Below are 17,621 nucleotides of genomic sequence, written 5' to 3' on the forward strand. Positions count from 1 at the left end.
TCTATTCTTAAGTGTATGTATTGGTGCTATATATGTATTTTTGAGTAGAACTCTTTTGTGTTCGTGTATATATGATTTCTTCCTGCACTAGAGCAGACTCTCTCACTCTGGGACGTTCCTTGGGTGAGGACAGCATCGTGTTCAGCTGCCTATTTTCTTTGTATATGTTAAATGAAAGTTTTAAACGTTAATTACTTTAATAGCTATCCATATACAGAAGAGGATGGATCTACATTTCAGAGCCTTTACCACCCGGCAAATAGCGGTGCCCCGTTTGTCTGCCCGAACACGTCCGAGCTGTGGTTGCGGGCGGTGCGGGGGGCACCGCCGGATCGCACAGTGCCCAGTGCTCGCCGCTTCCCGGCGGCTTCGTGCGGGGACGGGAAGGGACAGAGCGGGGCGGCGGGCAAGTCCGGGAGCTCCCCTGCCCGCACACGCCCGTCGTACAGGTGTGTGTGTATTCCGTGTAGAGAGAAGGAGGCGGCAGGGCGGGTTCACTCACTAATCACGGTCGCGGGGCCGCGCCGTGGGAGCCGTCCCGGGACCGGGGGACTTTCAAATTGGCCTTCGCAGCCGGTACAGAGCCTTCCCCAGCCCCCTTCCTCCTCCCCGCCGGGGCCGGGGTCCGGCGCGGCGGCTGCTCCCGGGCGGGGCGGAGCGGAGCGGAGCCGCCCCCTCTCCGCCGCGCTCCGCCCGCTGCACGAGCCGGCGCCCGCGCTGGAGCCGGTACCGGAGCGGCGGGCCGGGCCCCGCCTGCCCTGCCCTCCCCGCCCCGCGGGCCTGCCCGCGCTGCCGGCCGCCGCCGAGCCGCCTCCGCCCGCGGTGGATGCCGCCGGGGAGCGGGCGGAGCGCGCCGCCGGGAAGGGGGGCTGCCGCGGCCGCCGGAGCCCACGTACATGCGAGTGCCCTCTCCGCTCACCAGCATGCTTTACTTCCAGATGGTGATCATGGCTGGGACCGTGATGCTGGCTTATTATTTCGAGTACACGGACACCTTTGCGGTCAACGTGCAAGGCTTCTTCTGCTACGAGGGCGCGTACCGAAAGCCCTACCCGGGCCCGGAGGACCGCAGCGCCGTGCCGCCGGTGCTGCTCTACTCGCTGACCGCAGGCGTGCCCGTGCTGGTGGTAAGCAAGCGGGGTCAGCCCGCGCCCCCACTCTGGCAACTTGTTGGGGCGGGCCGCGCCGCGGGCGGGTGGCTCTGGGGTGGCCCGGCGGGCGGGGACCCTCCGTGCTCCCGGCGCTGCAGCCCGGCCCCACGGGCCCCGGTGGGCAGCGCTGTCGGGCCCGACCCCGGCCGCTGCCCGCCCCGCGCCTCTGAAGTTTATTTTTAGCACTGATTTATGTAACTGCCAGTGCCTGTATTGCCAGCCCCGTTCGACTCCTTTCGGTAAAAATAATCTGTTTTTTGAAACGTTCGTTGGTTGCAGGTAGATGGGCTACTTGAGGGAAACCTGCATGTTAGCAACCACTCAATACTATTTTACCCAGTACCAATTAGAAAACCCCTCTGTCAGTTTATTTTTTTGGAAGTAAAATCATATGTGTAAGGAACAGAGAGCAGTTCTGCTTGATTTAGTTGTCTCCATGTATCACAATTGCTGATGTATGTGCAAATTAAACCTATGTGTCTCTAATTTAATGTGATTGTCTGTCAATCAGGTTTAAATAGATGTATCTAAAAGGAGACTTATTTCATTGATTTACTTTGGGTTTTTCAGAAAACAGCTAAGAGTTGTCTTCCCTTCAAGTTGTTGAATGTACTATTTGTATTGTCAGGTAACAAGGGCATGAGCATCATTTAATAATCCCTGACCATACTGTGGAGCTAAGACAGAGGGAACGAGATGGGAATGTTTAACCATTGGGGATGGATTATATGTAGACTTACCGGGTGTATGCGAAGTTACACATACAGAAACTCCCTCTGAAGACTTTATTTTAATCAACTGTAAGCGCTGGAATAAAAACAAAACAAAAAACCCCAAATACCTGCAATAGAAAGAGGCCTCCTAAGATATTAGTAGTTTCACGGATTAATTCCACTTCAGGAAAATATAAAAAATATTAGAACAGAAGTCTTCATCAAGGTGATACTATGGTAATCCCATACACAGTTCCCTTCTGCATCATAGCACCATGAGGTCTCAGATGGTATCCAACCTAAAACCTCATGGTCAGGCTCAACCTTACTATTTAAGACCTTTTTTTTTTTTTTTTAATTTTTCCTTACAGATGGAACTACATCATTTGGCAAAAGATGTTATGTAGCCTTTTGTTTTCATTTTCCTTTTTATTTTAACATCAGTTAGTTGACCATTTTATTTATCAGTTTACTTGTTTGCTCTTCAGAACTGCCAAAATGCTGTTGAGATTTTCAAGGGGTGTTTTTGTTAGTGATGTTTTTCTGTGGTTTGCATGTGGTGTCTGTCTTGCTTTTAATTCTGTTTCTTTTGTTTGGCTCAGGAAGTTATAAAGATTATGTCAGGTATTCATGATGAGCATCTCTTTTTCCTAATGTGTGTCAGCAAAATTGATTTGTAGCTTCCATTCATTTCCTGGGTGCTAGATGATTACGTCAGAGAAATCACCATGACATTTTGGGTTGGCAGTCTTTTAATTAGCTTTGCCAAAAAGCTAATAATAGAATTTAATAATATTTAAGCTTGCTTCCTGTCCCAGTCACCAGTCTTTCAGGTAAACCACATTCATTGGGAGGTCAGGGCATGGAAAACCACATTGCAGCTGCCCATGTTGCATTTTCTTTTCCTTTTTTTTTCATTTTATTAAATGGAGAATTCAGCTCCTGGGAATGTCAGTCTCATTATTTCAACAACACTAAGTCTAATCATTAATGTTATTAAATAGAGGCAACATTTTTCAGGCTTCAGATAGAATTCAGTTCTGATTCTCCTTGGAAAATCCTCCTGGACTTAGTGTTTACATGGGATAGCTCTTGCTCAGTTGTGTATGGTATGGGCATTGCCTTTGCTTGTTCTTTTCATTGAAAGAAGTGGTGAAGGTAATATTTCTTCAACAAAGCAACTTCTGTGAATGAAATTGTACTTTTTTCCCCCCTGTAATCACTATTGTCATGGAATATAGTTTATTAAATACTATGATTTGTGAGAGGCTTTTTTGGTTTTTTTGTTCGTTTGTTTTTCTTCTGTTATTTCGTTTTGGGGGGCTAATACCATTTCTGGAGTTTTGAGGTAGAGCAACAAAGAGTCTTTACCTTGGTGTTCACAGTAACTGGTTTTATTTTGAGGGATGGGACTTGTTGGATTGGAGCCATACAGTGCTTCAAGGTAACTGAAGTTCTCTTAATAACTGGAGTACTCTTAATGTGACTCAATCAATGGCTCCACTGCATCAAGTTTTAATGAAGTTGCTCTAAAATCAGAGAACAAGTTCTTCCAGTGACCTTCCTCTTTCCACATGCCTGCTATTAGAAAACTGGAAAGTAAAGTCCTGGTAGTTGGATCTGCCTTGGTGAGCATCACATTGACAGTGAGTCTCTTGGTGCTGTGAGGCTGTCCTGCAGCTGCCTTTCCAAAACTCCTGTGCCACATCAGAGCTGCAGCAAGCAGACCCGAGTTCCAGCCAGGTGGTGGAGCTGAGTGTCTGGTCACAGGGCAGCAACGTGCATATGCTGAAATGTAAATAATGAGGTGGGTCATTTGCAAGGGATATACCTATGGGCATCATGTTAGTCCTGGAAAGTTTCGGGTTAGTCGTGAAAATGCTACTTCCTACTAATACATTCCTGTAGCCCTGGTGCAGCACTGCTGCCACATGTCCTTTCCTGAGTCCATCTGCCCCCGTGCCATCCAAACACACAATGCTGCTGGCTGTTAGGTCACAGCTCCTCAGGAGTCTGATGTGGAAAGGGGAGTCCTGGGGCAGAAGCCGAGGCTGCTTGCTCTCCTGTAGTGCTTGAATGGTAGGTGCTCTGGTATATGAAAGGGAAATGGTGACTGAAGGAAGGGAGTTTTCTATTCTGCAATTGAGACTTATGTGGTTTGTGTATCTACATTCTTTGGTCAAGCATTTACATTGTATTAACCAAGTTTTTGGTCAGCTCTGAAGTTATCGGGCAGATGATCGTTGGTGACTAGATGATCATTGTAGGTCCCTTCCAGCTGAGCTATTCTATTCTACAGTATCTCCTAGGTCAGGTAGCAGCTAGTAAGAAGTCAAATCGTTGTGCTGTTGACTTCAACAGTAATCAGTTTATTTTCACTAATAGACGTATCTGCTTGAAGCTGCCCAGAGAAGGTGTGGAGGTCCCTCCCTGGAAGTGTTCAGGGCCAGGTTGGATAGAGCTTTGAGCAGTCTGGGCTAGTGGAAGGTGTCCACCTATGTCAGTGGGCTGGAATTAGATGATCTTTAAGGTCCCTTCCAACTCACACCATTCTTTGATTCATAGATTTAACAGCAATTGTAGAAAACCTATAGAGGAATCCAGCAGCTGTTCTGTAGGGTAAGAACTTCTTCCTTTCCCAGCTTTTATTTAGGTTCCACGAAATGAAACAGGATACATTGCAACATTGGCTTTATGTATTTTATGGATTATTGCTAAAGGATGTATACACTTTTTCTTACCTGTTAAATATGTAGTTTATGAGTTCTTCCACTGGAGAATTTTGGGGGCCCAAGTGTTTGGATTTGTTTGGTTTTGTTTTTAAAAAAGGCTGAAAACAACTGCAGCTTAACATATAACAAAATATATGGCCTATTCCAGGGTTAGAATATTTTTGGTGGAAGATCTCCTAAGTCATAACTTTAGGCACAGGTAAAGTAGTGCCTGAGTGAGTAGATGTGTTTACAGAAAGAACATTAGGTAGACTAACAGGAAAATGTTCTACAATATGTAGATGAGGTTGAAATTGCAATCAGAAGAGTGCAGGTGCCCAAAGTGTGAGATTCTGTGATGAAAGAATGAGACCCCCACAGAGGCAGTGTCCCAGTGGGCTCTGTTCCTCCTCCTCCCATATGGCTTTGTGACTCAAGGTTGAAAGAGTACTGCTGGCTCTGCCCTCCCATCTTTGTACTGTCTATAGCACTAATATCCAGAAATCTTGGCACACTGAGGAATTGTCAATAAACTTTTTCTTTTTTTTTTTCTTTATTTTTTCTTTATTTTTTTTTTAATTTTTATCTTTAAGTCGAATACGAAGGTGTCAAGAAGTACACTCTTGATTTAAGTCTCTTCAAATATGTAATAAGCATAAAAGTGCTTGTTGAGAGCTCAGTGCTATTTAAGCCATTTCCCAAAGTGCCAGTTCTTGCTCAGTGGGCTGGTTGCTTTTTTAGACTTGTTATGACAGATGTAACTTGGGAAATACATGTCAGTCTAATCCTTTAGCTTCCAGTAGAAGTGATTTGTAGAGCTGTGAGGCTAGTGTCTTATGTTTTCAGAATCTATAGAGGGAACAGTTCTGCATTATTTCTGTCTGGTAGATCTTAATAATTTTTACCTCTCTAAAATACTATTAACTGCACTCAAGGATTCTTTTAATGAGTCCACACACTAATATGGATTACATAAAATGTCAAAAATGTTTAACCAACAATGGGTGTAACACTCAAAGTATTCGACCTAAGATGTACAATGACTGTTGTATAAAACCCAGGAGGAGATAGTGACACACTTTCATTACGATGTGTAAACAGTTTTATTATGCAAATGTTTGTTTTTATTTCCAAGTAACAAGCGGATGATTACAATACTTACGCATAAAATATACACTGTTCTATTGCCTACATGAATTCCTAGCATATTCATAATTTCCCCTGTAAACCAATTAAAGACTCATTTGTTTTAGAATAATCCTCTTAATATCATCATGGAAAAAATATCTGCCATTCAGACATGAGGTATTGTATTCTGTTTGTTGTTGTGTGTGTGTGTGTGTTTGTTTGTTTTTAGTAGACTGGATGAATCCCAAACAAGGAATGGATGTTAAGAATCAGGCATTCTGCCTTCAGATTAGCTTTAGTCAGTAACTTTCTACTTTATGAGCATTTGAGGAAGGAATTTTGAAACCTGACAAAAAGACTGTAAAGTGAGAGATGCAAGACCATGTATCAAATTTACTGTACTCTGATGCTTTAAGAAAAAGCAAGATCATTTTGTGAGTAATGAGAAAGAGAAATTACGTTTTGAAGGATCAGCACAGATTTCATAAGTCTCCCTTTATTTGATGTCTCTGCTGATGTCTTTAATAGTTCCAGGTCTAAGCAGTTTGAGAGTAGTTGAAAGATATGCAGAGACCTGAAGATGTGCTGCTTGTGTCCAGCTTGTAGCTCCCAGCTGATGTGATTGGACTTGCTTCTATTTCACTCTTCCTTTTTGAACTTGCTGGTCCCTCTTTTCCTTCTGGTATCTGATTCCATGTGCTGTGGCATCAGGGACTGATCGGATTCCATCAGACTGAGTTTTCAAAATGCTCTTGTTAGAATAACTTTTAGTTAACTTATAGTTTAGTGAAACTGTTGTACTCTGATAAAACTTAGTGCTGTACATGAAAAAGGCTGTTGGATTGTGATCCATTTCTGTTACATGTTGGTTATAACTTAAGGAAAAACAATTTAGAATTAAAGTTCTGAAAAATAAATATTTCTGGAATTATTTTCTGTGAATTTGCTGTGCCAAGAATCTCTACATTTACCTCATAGTTGAGAACTCTAGGTGCTTTTCACTCCTGACCTTTGTCAGAAAAAAAGCATTACCTTCGCAAGTGTTTCTTCCATCCATTTTAGACTGATTGTTTTTCTACTTCATGGTTGGTACCAAGTCACTTTAGACAAAGACACTTTGATACTATTGGAAAAAACAAGAGCACAGGGTCAGGATTGAGCAGAGTTTTCTCCCACTCCGCTACTCAAACTAGAAGTGGCCTCTCTGCACCCTGAAGGACATTAAGCTGTTTTGACAGTTCTGCCAGAAAGAAATCAAGGAAATTTGATAAATAATTCAAGGATGCACAGTTGCAAGCACCTCTGTGTTACAGGGCGAAAAATTCTAAGAATGTGTAGTGAGGTATTCAAGTGTTCATTTTTAGGTACATGTTCTAGAGGTAGTTAGAGGAATCACCCAGCGAAGTGTTCAGTCTGTCCTCATGCTCTTTTTGGGAGCAGTAAAGCCTTTTTGCTAGGTAACTAGCTGCAATACTTGAACATCTCCCAATGCTGTTTTTTAAATTACAATGATAATGCAACAGAACATTTGAATTGTACATGTAGACTTGTATGAATTGGGTAGACTAAATTTATCCTCTGAAATCCAATGGAAATGGTTTTACTTGTATGAAAAACTCTATTTAGCTTTTTGATATGTGACCTGTTTCAATAATCCTGGAATATCTTTGGTTAGCTAAAACTCATATATGTGTCCTTTTCTTTTTGGTGCATTTGACAGCTCTTAAGACTTTTCATGAAGAAGGAATTGCCAGAATACCTTGTTTACTCTATGATCATGTTTTTCTTGAAGGGCCCATTTGGTCTCTGTCTTCACAATTGTTTCAACCTGTGTGCACAGCTGCAACTGCTTTTCCTTGATAGTTGGTCTTCTGATATTCTGGCATTAAGGGGCAAGTGAGAAGAAAGACATGTAAAAAATACTGTTTTGGTTGGTTGGTTTTAATGTGCAAATGCTGGGGACTTCAGAGAGCCACTTTTTTTTTTTGGAAGGGGGGAATGCCAGCAGGAGATGTTAAAGCTAAGGCACAATTTATGTCATGCTCTTCCTTTGTGAAAGGAAAATTGCATTGCAACTTTACTTAATAATAAAAAATAAATCACAATGTTAAAGTCTGCAGTAACTTTGTGTGCCAGATGTCAGTATGGGCCTGTTGGGACACATAGCAAGACAAATACATGGTTTGATAGTCTGATGCTGTTTTTATCCCAGCATAAAACCACTAATCTGACAGAGCTGTAACCAGGAAAAACAACGAAAGATTCAGAACTATTGTGGTTTTACTTGGGAATTCTTCTTTATCTAGCTGTCTTCCTCTTGTGCTGCGGTGGCTTACATGAACAGTGCCTGCAGAAGTTATGTTTGTACTTGCAATTGAATGTGTAATTTCTGCTGTGCTTGCTATGCATGCTATTTACAAACACTAACAATATCAGGGCCATATGCTTCATCCCTTGATGGGCTCTCTGGAAGTAAAGTGGCAAGCAGATGTGAACAAGGCAGACAGCGTTCTGTTTGCAACAGCTGAATGCCTGCTTGTCCTATAAATGATGCACTTATGTTTAAGTGAGAAATTGTTAATCCAACTGATCCAATGCGATTAGGGAATTTGTACGCATTGTTAGTAATCTAAAATAGTAGGCTTGAAGTAATAATCAGTTTCTCAACCAAACAATTCTTGGTCATTGTGCATCATGCAGGATTGAGGACATAAGTGTCCATATGAGGCATAATAAATGACAGCCAAAGTAGAATTATAAGTAGCTTTAGGTGTGTTTTTTCAGCCTAAAAAGCAGTGTGGCATTTAAAAAGCTTTACAATGCTCTTGCAGCATCCCTCAGATACATTGAACTCAGTGATGGCCCAGCTTCCATCATAAATGGTTCTTATTTAGCTGAGGTGTGGTACCTCATAGATTGCAAATAAAAAGCTTAGTTGAGCAGGATATACCACATCTATAGTATTTAGAAGACATGTACATGTGACATGCTGTTGTAATGATGCTTATCCACTGTGAACATGCTAGTCCTTAGTATTTGTGCATAATACAGTGAACATGGTCTTGGAGAAGGATTAGGAAAGCACAAGTTCTAACACTTGCTGTCTCTGATCAGCAAGCTAGCTTTACTAAGATCACTTCTATTCACTTGCAGGTGGGAATATGTTTATTTTTAATGTAAAGCACTAAGAAATATCTAGTAGAAAAATTACTATATAGATATAAAGATTTTTTTTTTTTTAATCTGCTATTAATCTAACAAATTGTTTTGGTACCACTTCAAAATAGACTCTCCATCCTGGATGCCATTTCCTGGCTTATGAGGCACGATAAAAAAACCCTCTGGTTCTACTGAGTGAAAATTCAGGAGGCTGTGGATTCCACTTCTGCTTATCATCCTGGACAATGTACACTGCTACCTGTAATTTTGCATGTCTTGTATAAATGTATCATAATTATCCATTGTAATTATTATACATTATATGAAAATTTCATTAACCTTATATACTTACTAATGTACAACCAATTAAAATTGTAATATAGCTATATTTTAAGGTTTTTCTTATTTACAAATAGCATTTTTCTTTCTCTGCAGATATCACTTCTTGCCTGTGACCCACGTAGGGTTAAGGAGTATGTATGAAGGCATTCATTCCTAAGCTAAATTTTTGTTTTGTTTTGTTTTCTAAATAATAATAATTTAAAAACCCTCTCAGGAGCAGAAGTCAGCGCAACAGTATCCTGCTGTTCTGATTCTTTTTTCTTTCTCTACCTAGCATTTTGAAACACCTGTTATTTTAGACTGGGAGGCTCCATACCATCTTTAAAAGGGACCTGAGTCATACTTTTTTTTTTTTTTTTGGTCATTCAAACTCTGAAAAATATTATGAGGACTTTATTTGGTCAATTTGTACTTTCCCTCTTTGTAAATCAGGTATTAAAGGTTAGAAAACAGTAAGTGGAACTCAGCTTCCCACTATAGTTATTTTGGATAGTAATAGGGATTTCTGTGACATGTCCATAGCAATTTAGGGCTCAGACATGACTGAATTAATTCTGCTTAAAGATTTGTTAATCACGGGTCAGCTGAGCTGCTGTAACCAACCATGTGCAACTTGCAGCCTGTGGGGAGCACAAGGTGAAGTATTTGAGCTTGACCAGCTCTAATTAAGACTTAGGCCAATACATGCTACCTTTTTGGATTTTTACAGAATGGGTGCACAGACTGTCTGTAACATGTCTCTGCAGACACGTGGAGACCTCATATGGTCACATTGCTCCTGGCTGATGTCTGAAGTCTGACCTCCCCATTTGCAGAAGTGTGTGGCTCTGTGCATAGGTTCATCCCTATGCAGAACAATGTGTGGAGATGCCCATGTCTCAGTACATATTTATTAGTAGTTTGATCATGCTTACATAGATTTCGTGTGGTGTCCAGAGCCTCTTGGCTGCTCAGTTTCTGCCTCTCCTGTTCCTATGGGGTTGTCCTTGGACCTGTTGGGGTGTATCTGGGCTCTGCCATGAGGTCAGGCTTGATTTTGCTGTCTTTGTGCATTCAAACTGCACAGATGTGAGTGTGAGCATCTGAAAGGCCTGAGGGAGGAATGAGGAGCTGGTGCTGCACTGTACCGTACGCCTCGAGCGCACTCGTGTGAACGGTGGTGAGGACAGTTCAGCTGTTATGATGGCTTTCACTTTGCCACGCTTTTGCTCACGCTTGATTGAAGTCAGTGCTTCATTCAGTGATGGGGGTTCTTTCCAGAGCATTTAGCAAAGGTAGGTGAGACGTTTTAGGCAGACTGACCTTGGTGTATATAAGCACCTCGTGTACATGTGCAGCTGGCAGAACGAATGTCTGGAGCTGGGTTGTGAGCTTTATCAGGCTTTGCCTTGATAAAAGGATCTGGCCACCCAAGGAGGATATACGTTTAGCCTCTACTGCCTGGCTGTCACGGTAATTGTGATACTAGGCTTCTCTGTAAAGCACTGGGAGATCTGTGCATGAAAAGAATTATACAAGAGCTAGGTATGTACTAGTTGTTAATTAATTATCGTGGTATTGGTGGGATTTAATCGCATGCTTCAGTGCTACTTGAAATAGCAAGGCTTTCCTGAGATGGAGTAGTATATGTGAATGAGCATGGTGCTGATAGAATTTTTTACGGAACCATGTTCATTTTCAGAGCCAGCATTCCAGTTTTATTCAGTATTTCTTGTATTTATGAATTGATTGAAATTGTTGTATGATGAAAAGCAGAAGGAAATCATAAAGCAGAGACTTTCTTTAAAAAACTTCAAGATATTTACATATGAAAGTGTGTATACATGATGTGCTCCCAGAAAATACTCATGCTTAGATGGTTGATTTGTATCCATAGTTTAGTTCACATGTGTTTTTAACCTTGAATGCCAAGGGCAAAAAGTACTGTGTGAATTAGTTTACCACACCAGAATACCTAAAAAAGTAACCATATCACTGAATGTGTGAAAGCACCATTCAAAACAGCATGCTTTGAACTTCTCTTTCTAGTAGTATCTTAAGTTGCTCAAATGAGAGATTATACCCATCACTGATTAAAACCACAATATATGTGTGTACATTTACATAACAATTACATATTTTATCTAACACCCCTTTATTCTCTTCACAGAGAAGACCAAATGGCAGCTCTTATAAAGTCTGCCTTGAAGACAGCCAGTGTCAAAGCTTCATAAGATCTAAAATTTTTAAATAGACTAATTCATCCTTAAAACTCTTCTCTCACCACTTGAGCTTTTTTGAAGATATTTGATAAAGCCAGCAACATGTTTACTATTATTTTATGGTTCTATGCAAAGGAGGTGATTCCTGTTAAGGTAAACCATTATGCCCTATTTTATCACTGGAAGGAGATACAAGCACACTGGGCTTACTTTGGCCTGGAGACTTCGCAATTAGTTTTCAGAATACCGTTGCATGCCTAAAAGAGCTGTTTTTATGCTCTGCTGTCTTCACAGCAAAGTATACAATCTCCCCTCTGTCTTGTAGGCATTTCCTGTACTAGGAAATTTTTGCTGAAATTCCCCACTCTTGCTGCTCCTGTTTCAGCTCATTGGCTGCTGTGCTAATGAGGGCACTTGGGACTTCCTCTTCATTCAAGCACTGCATTGTGCAAACTCCCGAACAGGGTCAGACAACATAGTGTTGCCAGCTGCACATCTGCAGCCATCTGGATTTGTGGCCAGAGCAGTAAAATAGGCATTGTGTAGCAGAGTTCAGAGAGTGACAGTAGTGGTGCAAATCGTATTTGCAGAAAACCCTAAAGTAAATGCCCTATATTTGATCTACAGGATATGCAATATCATTATTGAAGCAGTGTTTCTACATGTATATGTATCAAATAAAGACAAATGGGATGTGGTACTGCTATGCAATGTTCTGTGAGAGAGCTTGCTGGCTAATTCCCTACCGTTGCATTGTTAAGAGGTAAGCAATTATTAAAACTTGTGATGCTCATAAACAGTTCTCTGCTCCCACTTCTATGCCCTCATTAAGATTCTGTTTCTAATAAACATCACTTCAGTGTATTAATTTACTGTAACAACATTCTTAAGGAGAAATAATTGCTCACTGTGAAATTACAGCTTTCAAGTCTGAGGAAAGAGAAGCAGGTGAATGGTCACACATTGTTTTGTTTCTGGGCTTGCTATTTGTTTGGGAGTGTCTGCAAGAGGGACTTCTGATCTCTTTCTTTCTGGTGTTTCTTGCTGATCAGCATCTCTAGTGACCATCCTGGGAGTAACATCATAGGTCTGCCTGGAGTCGTTGGAGCTTCACAAGTTGACTTTGACAGAGCCACGGTTTCATTTGATTTGACTGTGTCACTGAAGTGTCAATACAAGTTGCAGTCTCTACTTTGGAAGCTTTTATTTGGGCATTTGATTCCTGGCTTTCACAGGCGCTAGAAATGTGGCTTAATGCTGTCAGGGTTTGTTACTCTCTAGCTTTACTGCTGGTTTTATGCTGAATGTATATAATATGCACAAGTAACTTTGATATGAAACAGCTCAGAATAAAGTCATAGTTCTAGATCTGATGCTTTCCATGCAATGTGAAATTGGTTTGGCTGCCTAGTTTCGTTATCTTCATAACTAAGATCCATTTCCCCACTTTGCCATAGACTTTCATGACTAATTCAGCCCCTGTTGAATTTAGTGGAGATGTAACCTTTGATTTCACCTGGAAAAAGATAATGACTGTAGTGTATTTGATGGGTTGGCAGTAATACTGTAGCTTAAGCTCATTGTAAAGGAAGAGGTGCATCTACAGAGGCCATTATAATAGGAGTGAAACTAGATACTAGAAACTAGATACATGCTTTCAAAGAAAGCTGTTTTATTGTGCAGATGACTTTTAATTAAAAAGGTGTAGAATCATTTTATTGAGCTGTCTGCTTAAATTTGTCATTATGAATCAAAAAGTAATTGACAGTAACAAACACAAATAAAAACAAATTATGTGTGTGTGTTTTTGTGCAAGACAGGGTGAAAAGCAGGAAATTCAGATATTCTCCTTGCTCTGAGAACAGGTGGCTTCCATCATATACTGACTGTAAAACCACTACTTTGTGACCAGAATCTTTAAGAGATGCCTTTTATGTGATCAATTTTTATTCAAACAAGGATGAAAGACCATTTAAGTTTAATTATGTTTGAATTTCCTGGGTAGAAAAGTGCAGTTGTGTAGAGCACCTAAGGTTTAAAGCGTAAAGTAACATTGCTGTTGGAAATGGTCATTGGTACAGGTGGGTATCATAAAATTGGTATTGTGCTCATCAAGGAATAACGTTTGCAACATGCACAGAAGGGTTAAGAAATCAATCTCCCTCAACAGACAGAACAAATACTGTTTTCTTGGACAGGCAAGAAACAAGGGGCCAGGCCATAGGGAACCACAGTCTTTTTCACATGTGTCACTTGCAATGCAGTAGAAGACTTCCTTGATACAGCTGAGTGCAAGGCTGAATATGCTCTCAGGAATTCATCTTCTCATAGGGAAGATAAATGGTAGGACTTTGGACGTTTTGTTTTCCCTTCACAAATATTATGGTATTATAAAGATTGAAGCTAAGCACCTGAAAAAGGAAAAAAAGTGATGTAAAGTTCTTTTTCAAAATCCCTAATGAAATAATTATATGTAACAACTACCTTTTTCAGGTATCAGTCAGAAATCTGGAGACTAAAATCAGTTGATCTCTGGTTGTATTACAGCCTAGCTTTCTAACAGGTTTGTTTGTAGAGTGAAGTGTGGAACTTGGAAACTGGATTATGGCATCATCGTTTTTGCAAAAAGGAAACAAGAACAACTTAAAACCTGTATGAGTTCCCTGTTATGAGAACCTTATCTGGAGTATTTCAGCTTGAAGTAACTTTGCCTTTTAAAATGTGAATAGATACTTTTAGAAGGCAGTTTTGAATTAATTCTTTTTTCTTCCCCTCACCATCTTCAGATCAAAATTACTGCTTTATTTAGATGTCAAGAATTTTCTCTATTTTTTTTTTCTAGCTTTTGTGTGTTAATTTTTTAAAGTTAGAAAAGCTTGGTGCACGGGCAAAAGACCTCTCACTGAAGTATGTTATCGACTACCTCTTGGAATGTGTTTGCCAAGAACACTTGTCTCAGTGTTGTGACAGCGCCAGCAGTGGGATCGCTCTGGAGCCAGGTGCCAGACACTGACTTGGCCCCCAGACTGCCGTGTTAGCATCACTGAGCTTGCGTTCCTGCTGTCCTGGCCATTTCTAATCCCCCAGAGAACCGCAATGTGGAGCAGCTGGATACTCTTAATCTCGCAGTGGTTTTGTAGACCTGAGCAGAGGATGGTGTAATGCCAAACACAGTGGGTAAAGCAGGTTGAATACAGAGGGGATGTTCCTGTGAAGGCAGAGCCTGGCAAGGCTGGCGCGCCCTGGGGGACTGCTTGCTCACCCCTTGGCTTCTGTCGCAGAGCATCGAATGCAGGACCTGCTGTCACACACCAGGGCTCATGCTCTGGCCCTCCGTGATGATGGCACAAGGCCCTTCTCTGAGTTACACTTGGTAACTCTTTCTCAAAACGATCTTTTACATAACCAGGTTTTGCTCTGGCAGTGTGTGGTTCCAGCCCTGGTGCCAGCGTGCAGCTGTCCAGAGGCTCTGCCCCTTGGGTAATGCAGGTGGGCTCTAAAGGAGATGCCGTTTGCCTGCACCATCAATGACTCAGGCAAAAAAGGGAAAAGAAGGGAGGAAAAAGAGGAAGCTTTTAAAGACACTGTACTTAAAAATAGTTCACATTTTTTTTTTTTTTTTCTGTCATATGGTAAGGTAATGAATGGAGGTAATTCAGTGAATGATGAAGTTGGCCATGTCTCTGTGATTATGTGCTCATGGGGATCATTGGAAGCACCCTGGTTGTAAGTGCTTGGTTATTATGTGTCTCTTGTTTTCAAATAGCAATAACGTCTTCATGAAGTGAGCAACCTTTGCCACTCTTACATGCTATGTGTACAATGTATTCCAAAGAGCAGTAACGGTTATTTGTCCCTTTCAGAAACAACGTTAGTATTTAATAGTGTGTAGCCATACTCTGCACTAGAGAGAAGTAAGGCAGATAATATTTACCTATTAGATATATAAACTTATACTGCTGTTTCTCTTTCCTGAATGGCCATGATAAAATATAGACCAAGAACCCTATTAAAATGTTGATATTTTTATCAAAAAAATTGAGAGTATGTATCTTTAAAACAAAATTTACTGGGAAAAAATGCTGAGTGGGGCTTCTTTTGTGTGATTTCCACCCCCCCCCCCCCCCCAAACACATCTTTCTCTAGAAAAGTGATTTGCTTTTCATATCTTTTCACCAGACTTTTGGAAGCTGCTATGCAATATGGCCCTGTATCTCTATGCTGAATGCAAGGGGAATATTTTGTATTTAATCAACAGCAGACAGATTTATCTAGGATTTCTTTTTTTTCATTTTCTTCAAAACTACTGGTCATTTTTTACTATACAATATGTGCTGCTGTGAAAATCAACCAGGGCATTTGCTGTCAGTTTAAGCAAGCAAGAAGCAATGAGAACAAGAAAAACACAAAGAAAATGGCCTCAAGGGAAAGCTCTGCATAATGAACTTGAAATTGCTACTGCTGGAAATACTGTTGCTGCTTTTCCTGCCAGGGCTGTCACCTCACAGAGCAATTTTAGCTTAAAGCAGAAAGTGGGGCTTATCTACAGCATCACTAAAGACTGAGGTTTATGCAGCTAGATTTTCTGAACTCTGGAGACCATTATGCTCTGTGGTATGTTGATCGCATTTTTAAAGGGGAAATAGGCCAGAAATAGCCCATGGTCTTGCTAAAGTAAAGAAAAAGAACAGGATCAAAAAGTCTATGAAAGCCATTTCTTTTGAAAAAGAAATCTATCCCACACTTTAAGTGGGAGCTCAGAAGTGAAATGAATGAGGCCGCCATGCAACTTACATGATAACAACTTACCTAGAGATACAGAGATCATCCCCAAGATTTTTAGCTCCATTTTCTAACTTCTTTTCCTGCCTGATAAGGAGGTATAAGGAAGTTCATTCTAGAGAGAAAAACAGAGCTGTGAACTGCCCAAGATGTTCAGTCCCCAGAGGGACAAACCCTTGCCATGTTATGTCTGGAAGATGGTCTCACAGAAACCTTGGTTAGGTTTCAAGTCATGCCTAAATGAGAGAAATACAATGAATGAAAAGAAGTCAGAAGATAAATTACAGTGTTCTTTTTAACTTGATAACTTCAGAATATGCATGAATGCTTAATGGTCTTTTTAATGCAATAACTGCTTTTCATTGTTATTTGTGTATCTGAGCGCTTGCTGTAGCTATAACCCTGAGAATTGGCACAGAGGGAGGGAATCGTGTATTCTACCATGTTCCCTGGCCCATATAAAATATTCCATGAACATTTGTATACCCTAAAGTAGGTGTTAGCTGGAAAGATCTATGAATTTATACACCGAAATTTCTTTCCTAATCCCAAACAGAGATTATCAGCCTTGAATTTCAGGATTTATCTTGTTTAAATGCATGAATATACCCTCAGATATCTTGTCATCCAAATTAATGTTTAATTATTACTCGAATCCTGGATTTTTACATGGAATTACGTCATATATGAGAAGGTGGTCCATAAAATAAACTTAATTAGTATTTCAGAACTGCAAATTTAAGGTAATTTATTTATATAGCTGCTGGCTGTTGTAAACCATAACTGACACTAGGGAAAGTGTGTTTGTGGAGTCAACTTACTGGAAAATCAACAAGGTCAGAGCTGCTGTAGATCTAATATTTGGAATGAGTCAGGTTTGACATTTCAAGTTGAAAAAGAGCTCAGAATTTGGAACCAAGATAAGGATATACTGGATGGATGAGTTTGAGAAGGACAAATTAGATTTCTAAATTGACATGCAGTGCTAAAACTAGGAACAGCTTGCCTGGATTCAGAAAAATGACTAATACGGAAAAAACCCTGAACTTATTTGCAAGGAAGGAATCATTGTAGGGAATGTGTGCTAAATGCTTCAAGTACCCTGTGCAGAAAATAAGGAAAGGGATAGGTATTGGGTGGTTGGCAATAAATATATTACTAGTACAAAACCATCATGAAAATACATTAGTTAAGTTCAGCAGGACCTGAGAGATGAAACAAGGAGAAATATTAATTTTAGATCTCGCTCCTCCCAAACTCTGTTCCTGGCTGTCAAATGGGTTGTCACATCGCAGACTGGATATGATTGTCATGGAGATGGTTATGAGAACATTTCCTGTAATTTAGATTTTGCTGGGTTAATATTTCTTTTCCATGCTTCCATGAAAACAAAGGATGATCTAAATGCTAGTTCTGAAGTATGCATTGATGTTA

The 17,621-nt window shown here is 40.7% G+C and overlaps 1 protein-coding gene across 10 annotated transcripts in view; it reads left to right on the forward strand.

Annotated features, from left to right (window-relative positions):
• Positions 1–373: 373 nt before the first annotated feature.
• Positions 374–17,621, forward strand: part of PLPPR5 (phospholipid phosphatase related 5) — an 87,264-nt gene continuing 70,016 nt past the window's right edge. For 4 of the 10 annotated variants that reach the window (XR_011739781.1, XM_071810385.1, XM_071810387.1 and 1 more), the window contains exon 1: positions 790–1,127. Coding sequence is in view for 9 of the 10 variants with exons in the window: in XM_071810385.1 (XP_071666486.1) it covers positions 897–1,127 (231 nt within the window). In the remaining variant the exon portion in view is untranslated. Of the gene's footprint in view, positions 450–514; positions 577–784; positions 1,128–17,621 lie in introns of those variants that run through there. The other 6 variants (XM_071810388.1, XM_071810382.1, XM_071810384.1 and 3 more) reach the window with 5 other exon arrangements.

Source organism: Patagioenas fasciata, chromosome 6, assembly GCF_037038585.1.
Source record: "Patagioenas fasciata isolate bPatFas1 chromosome 6, bPatFas1.hap1, whole genome shotgun sequence".
In the NCBI taxonomy this organism is placed as follows: Eukaryota; Metazoa; Chordata; class Aves; order Columbiformes; family Columbidae; genus Patagioenas; species Patagioenas fasciata.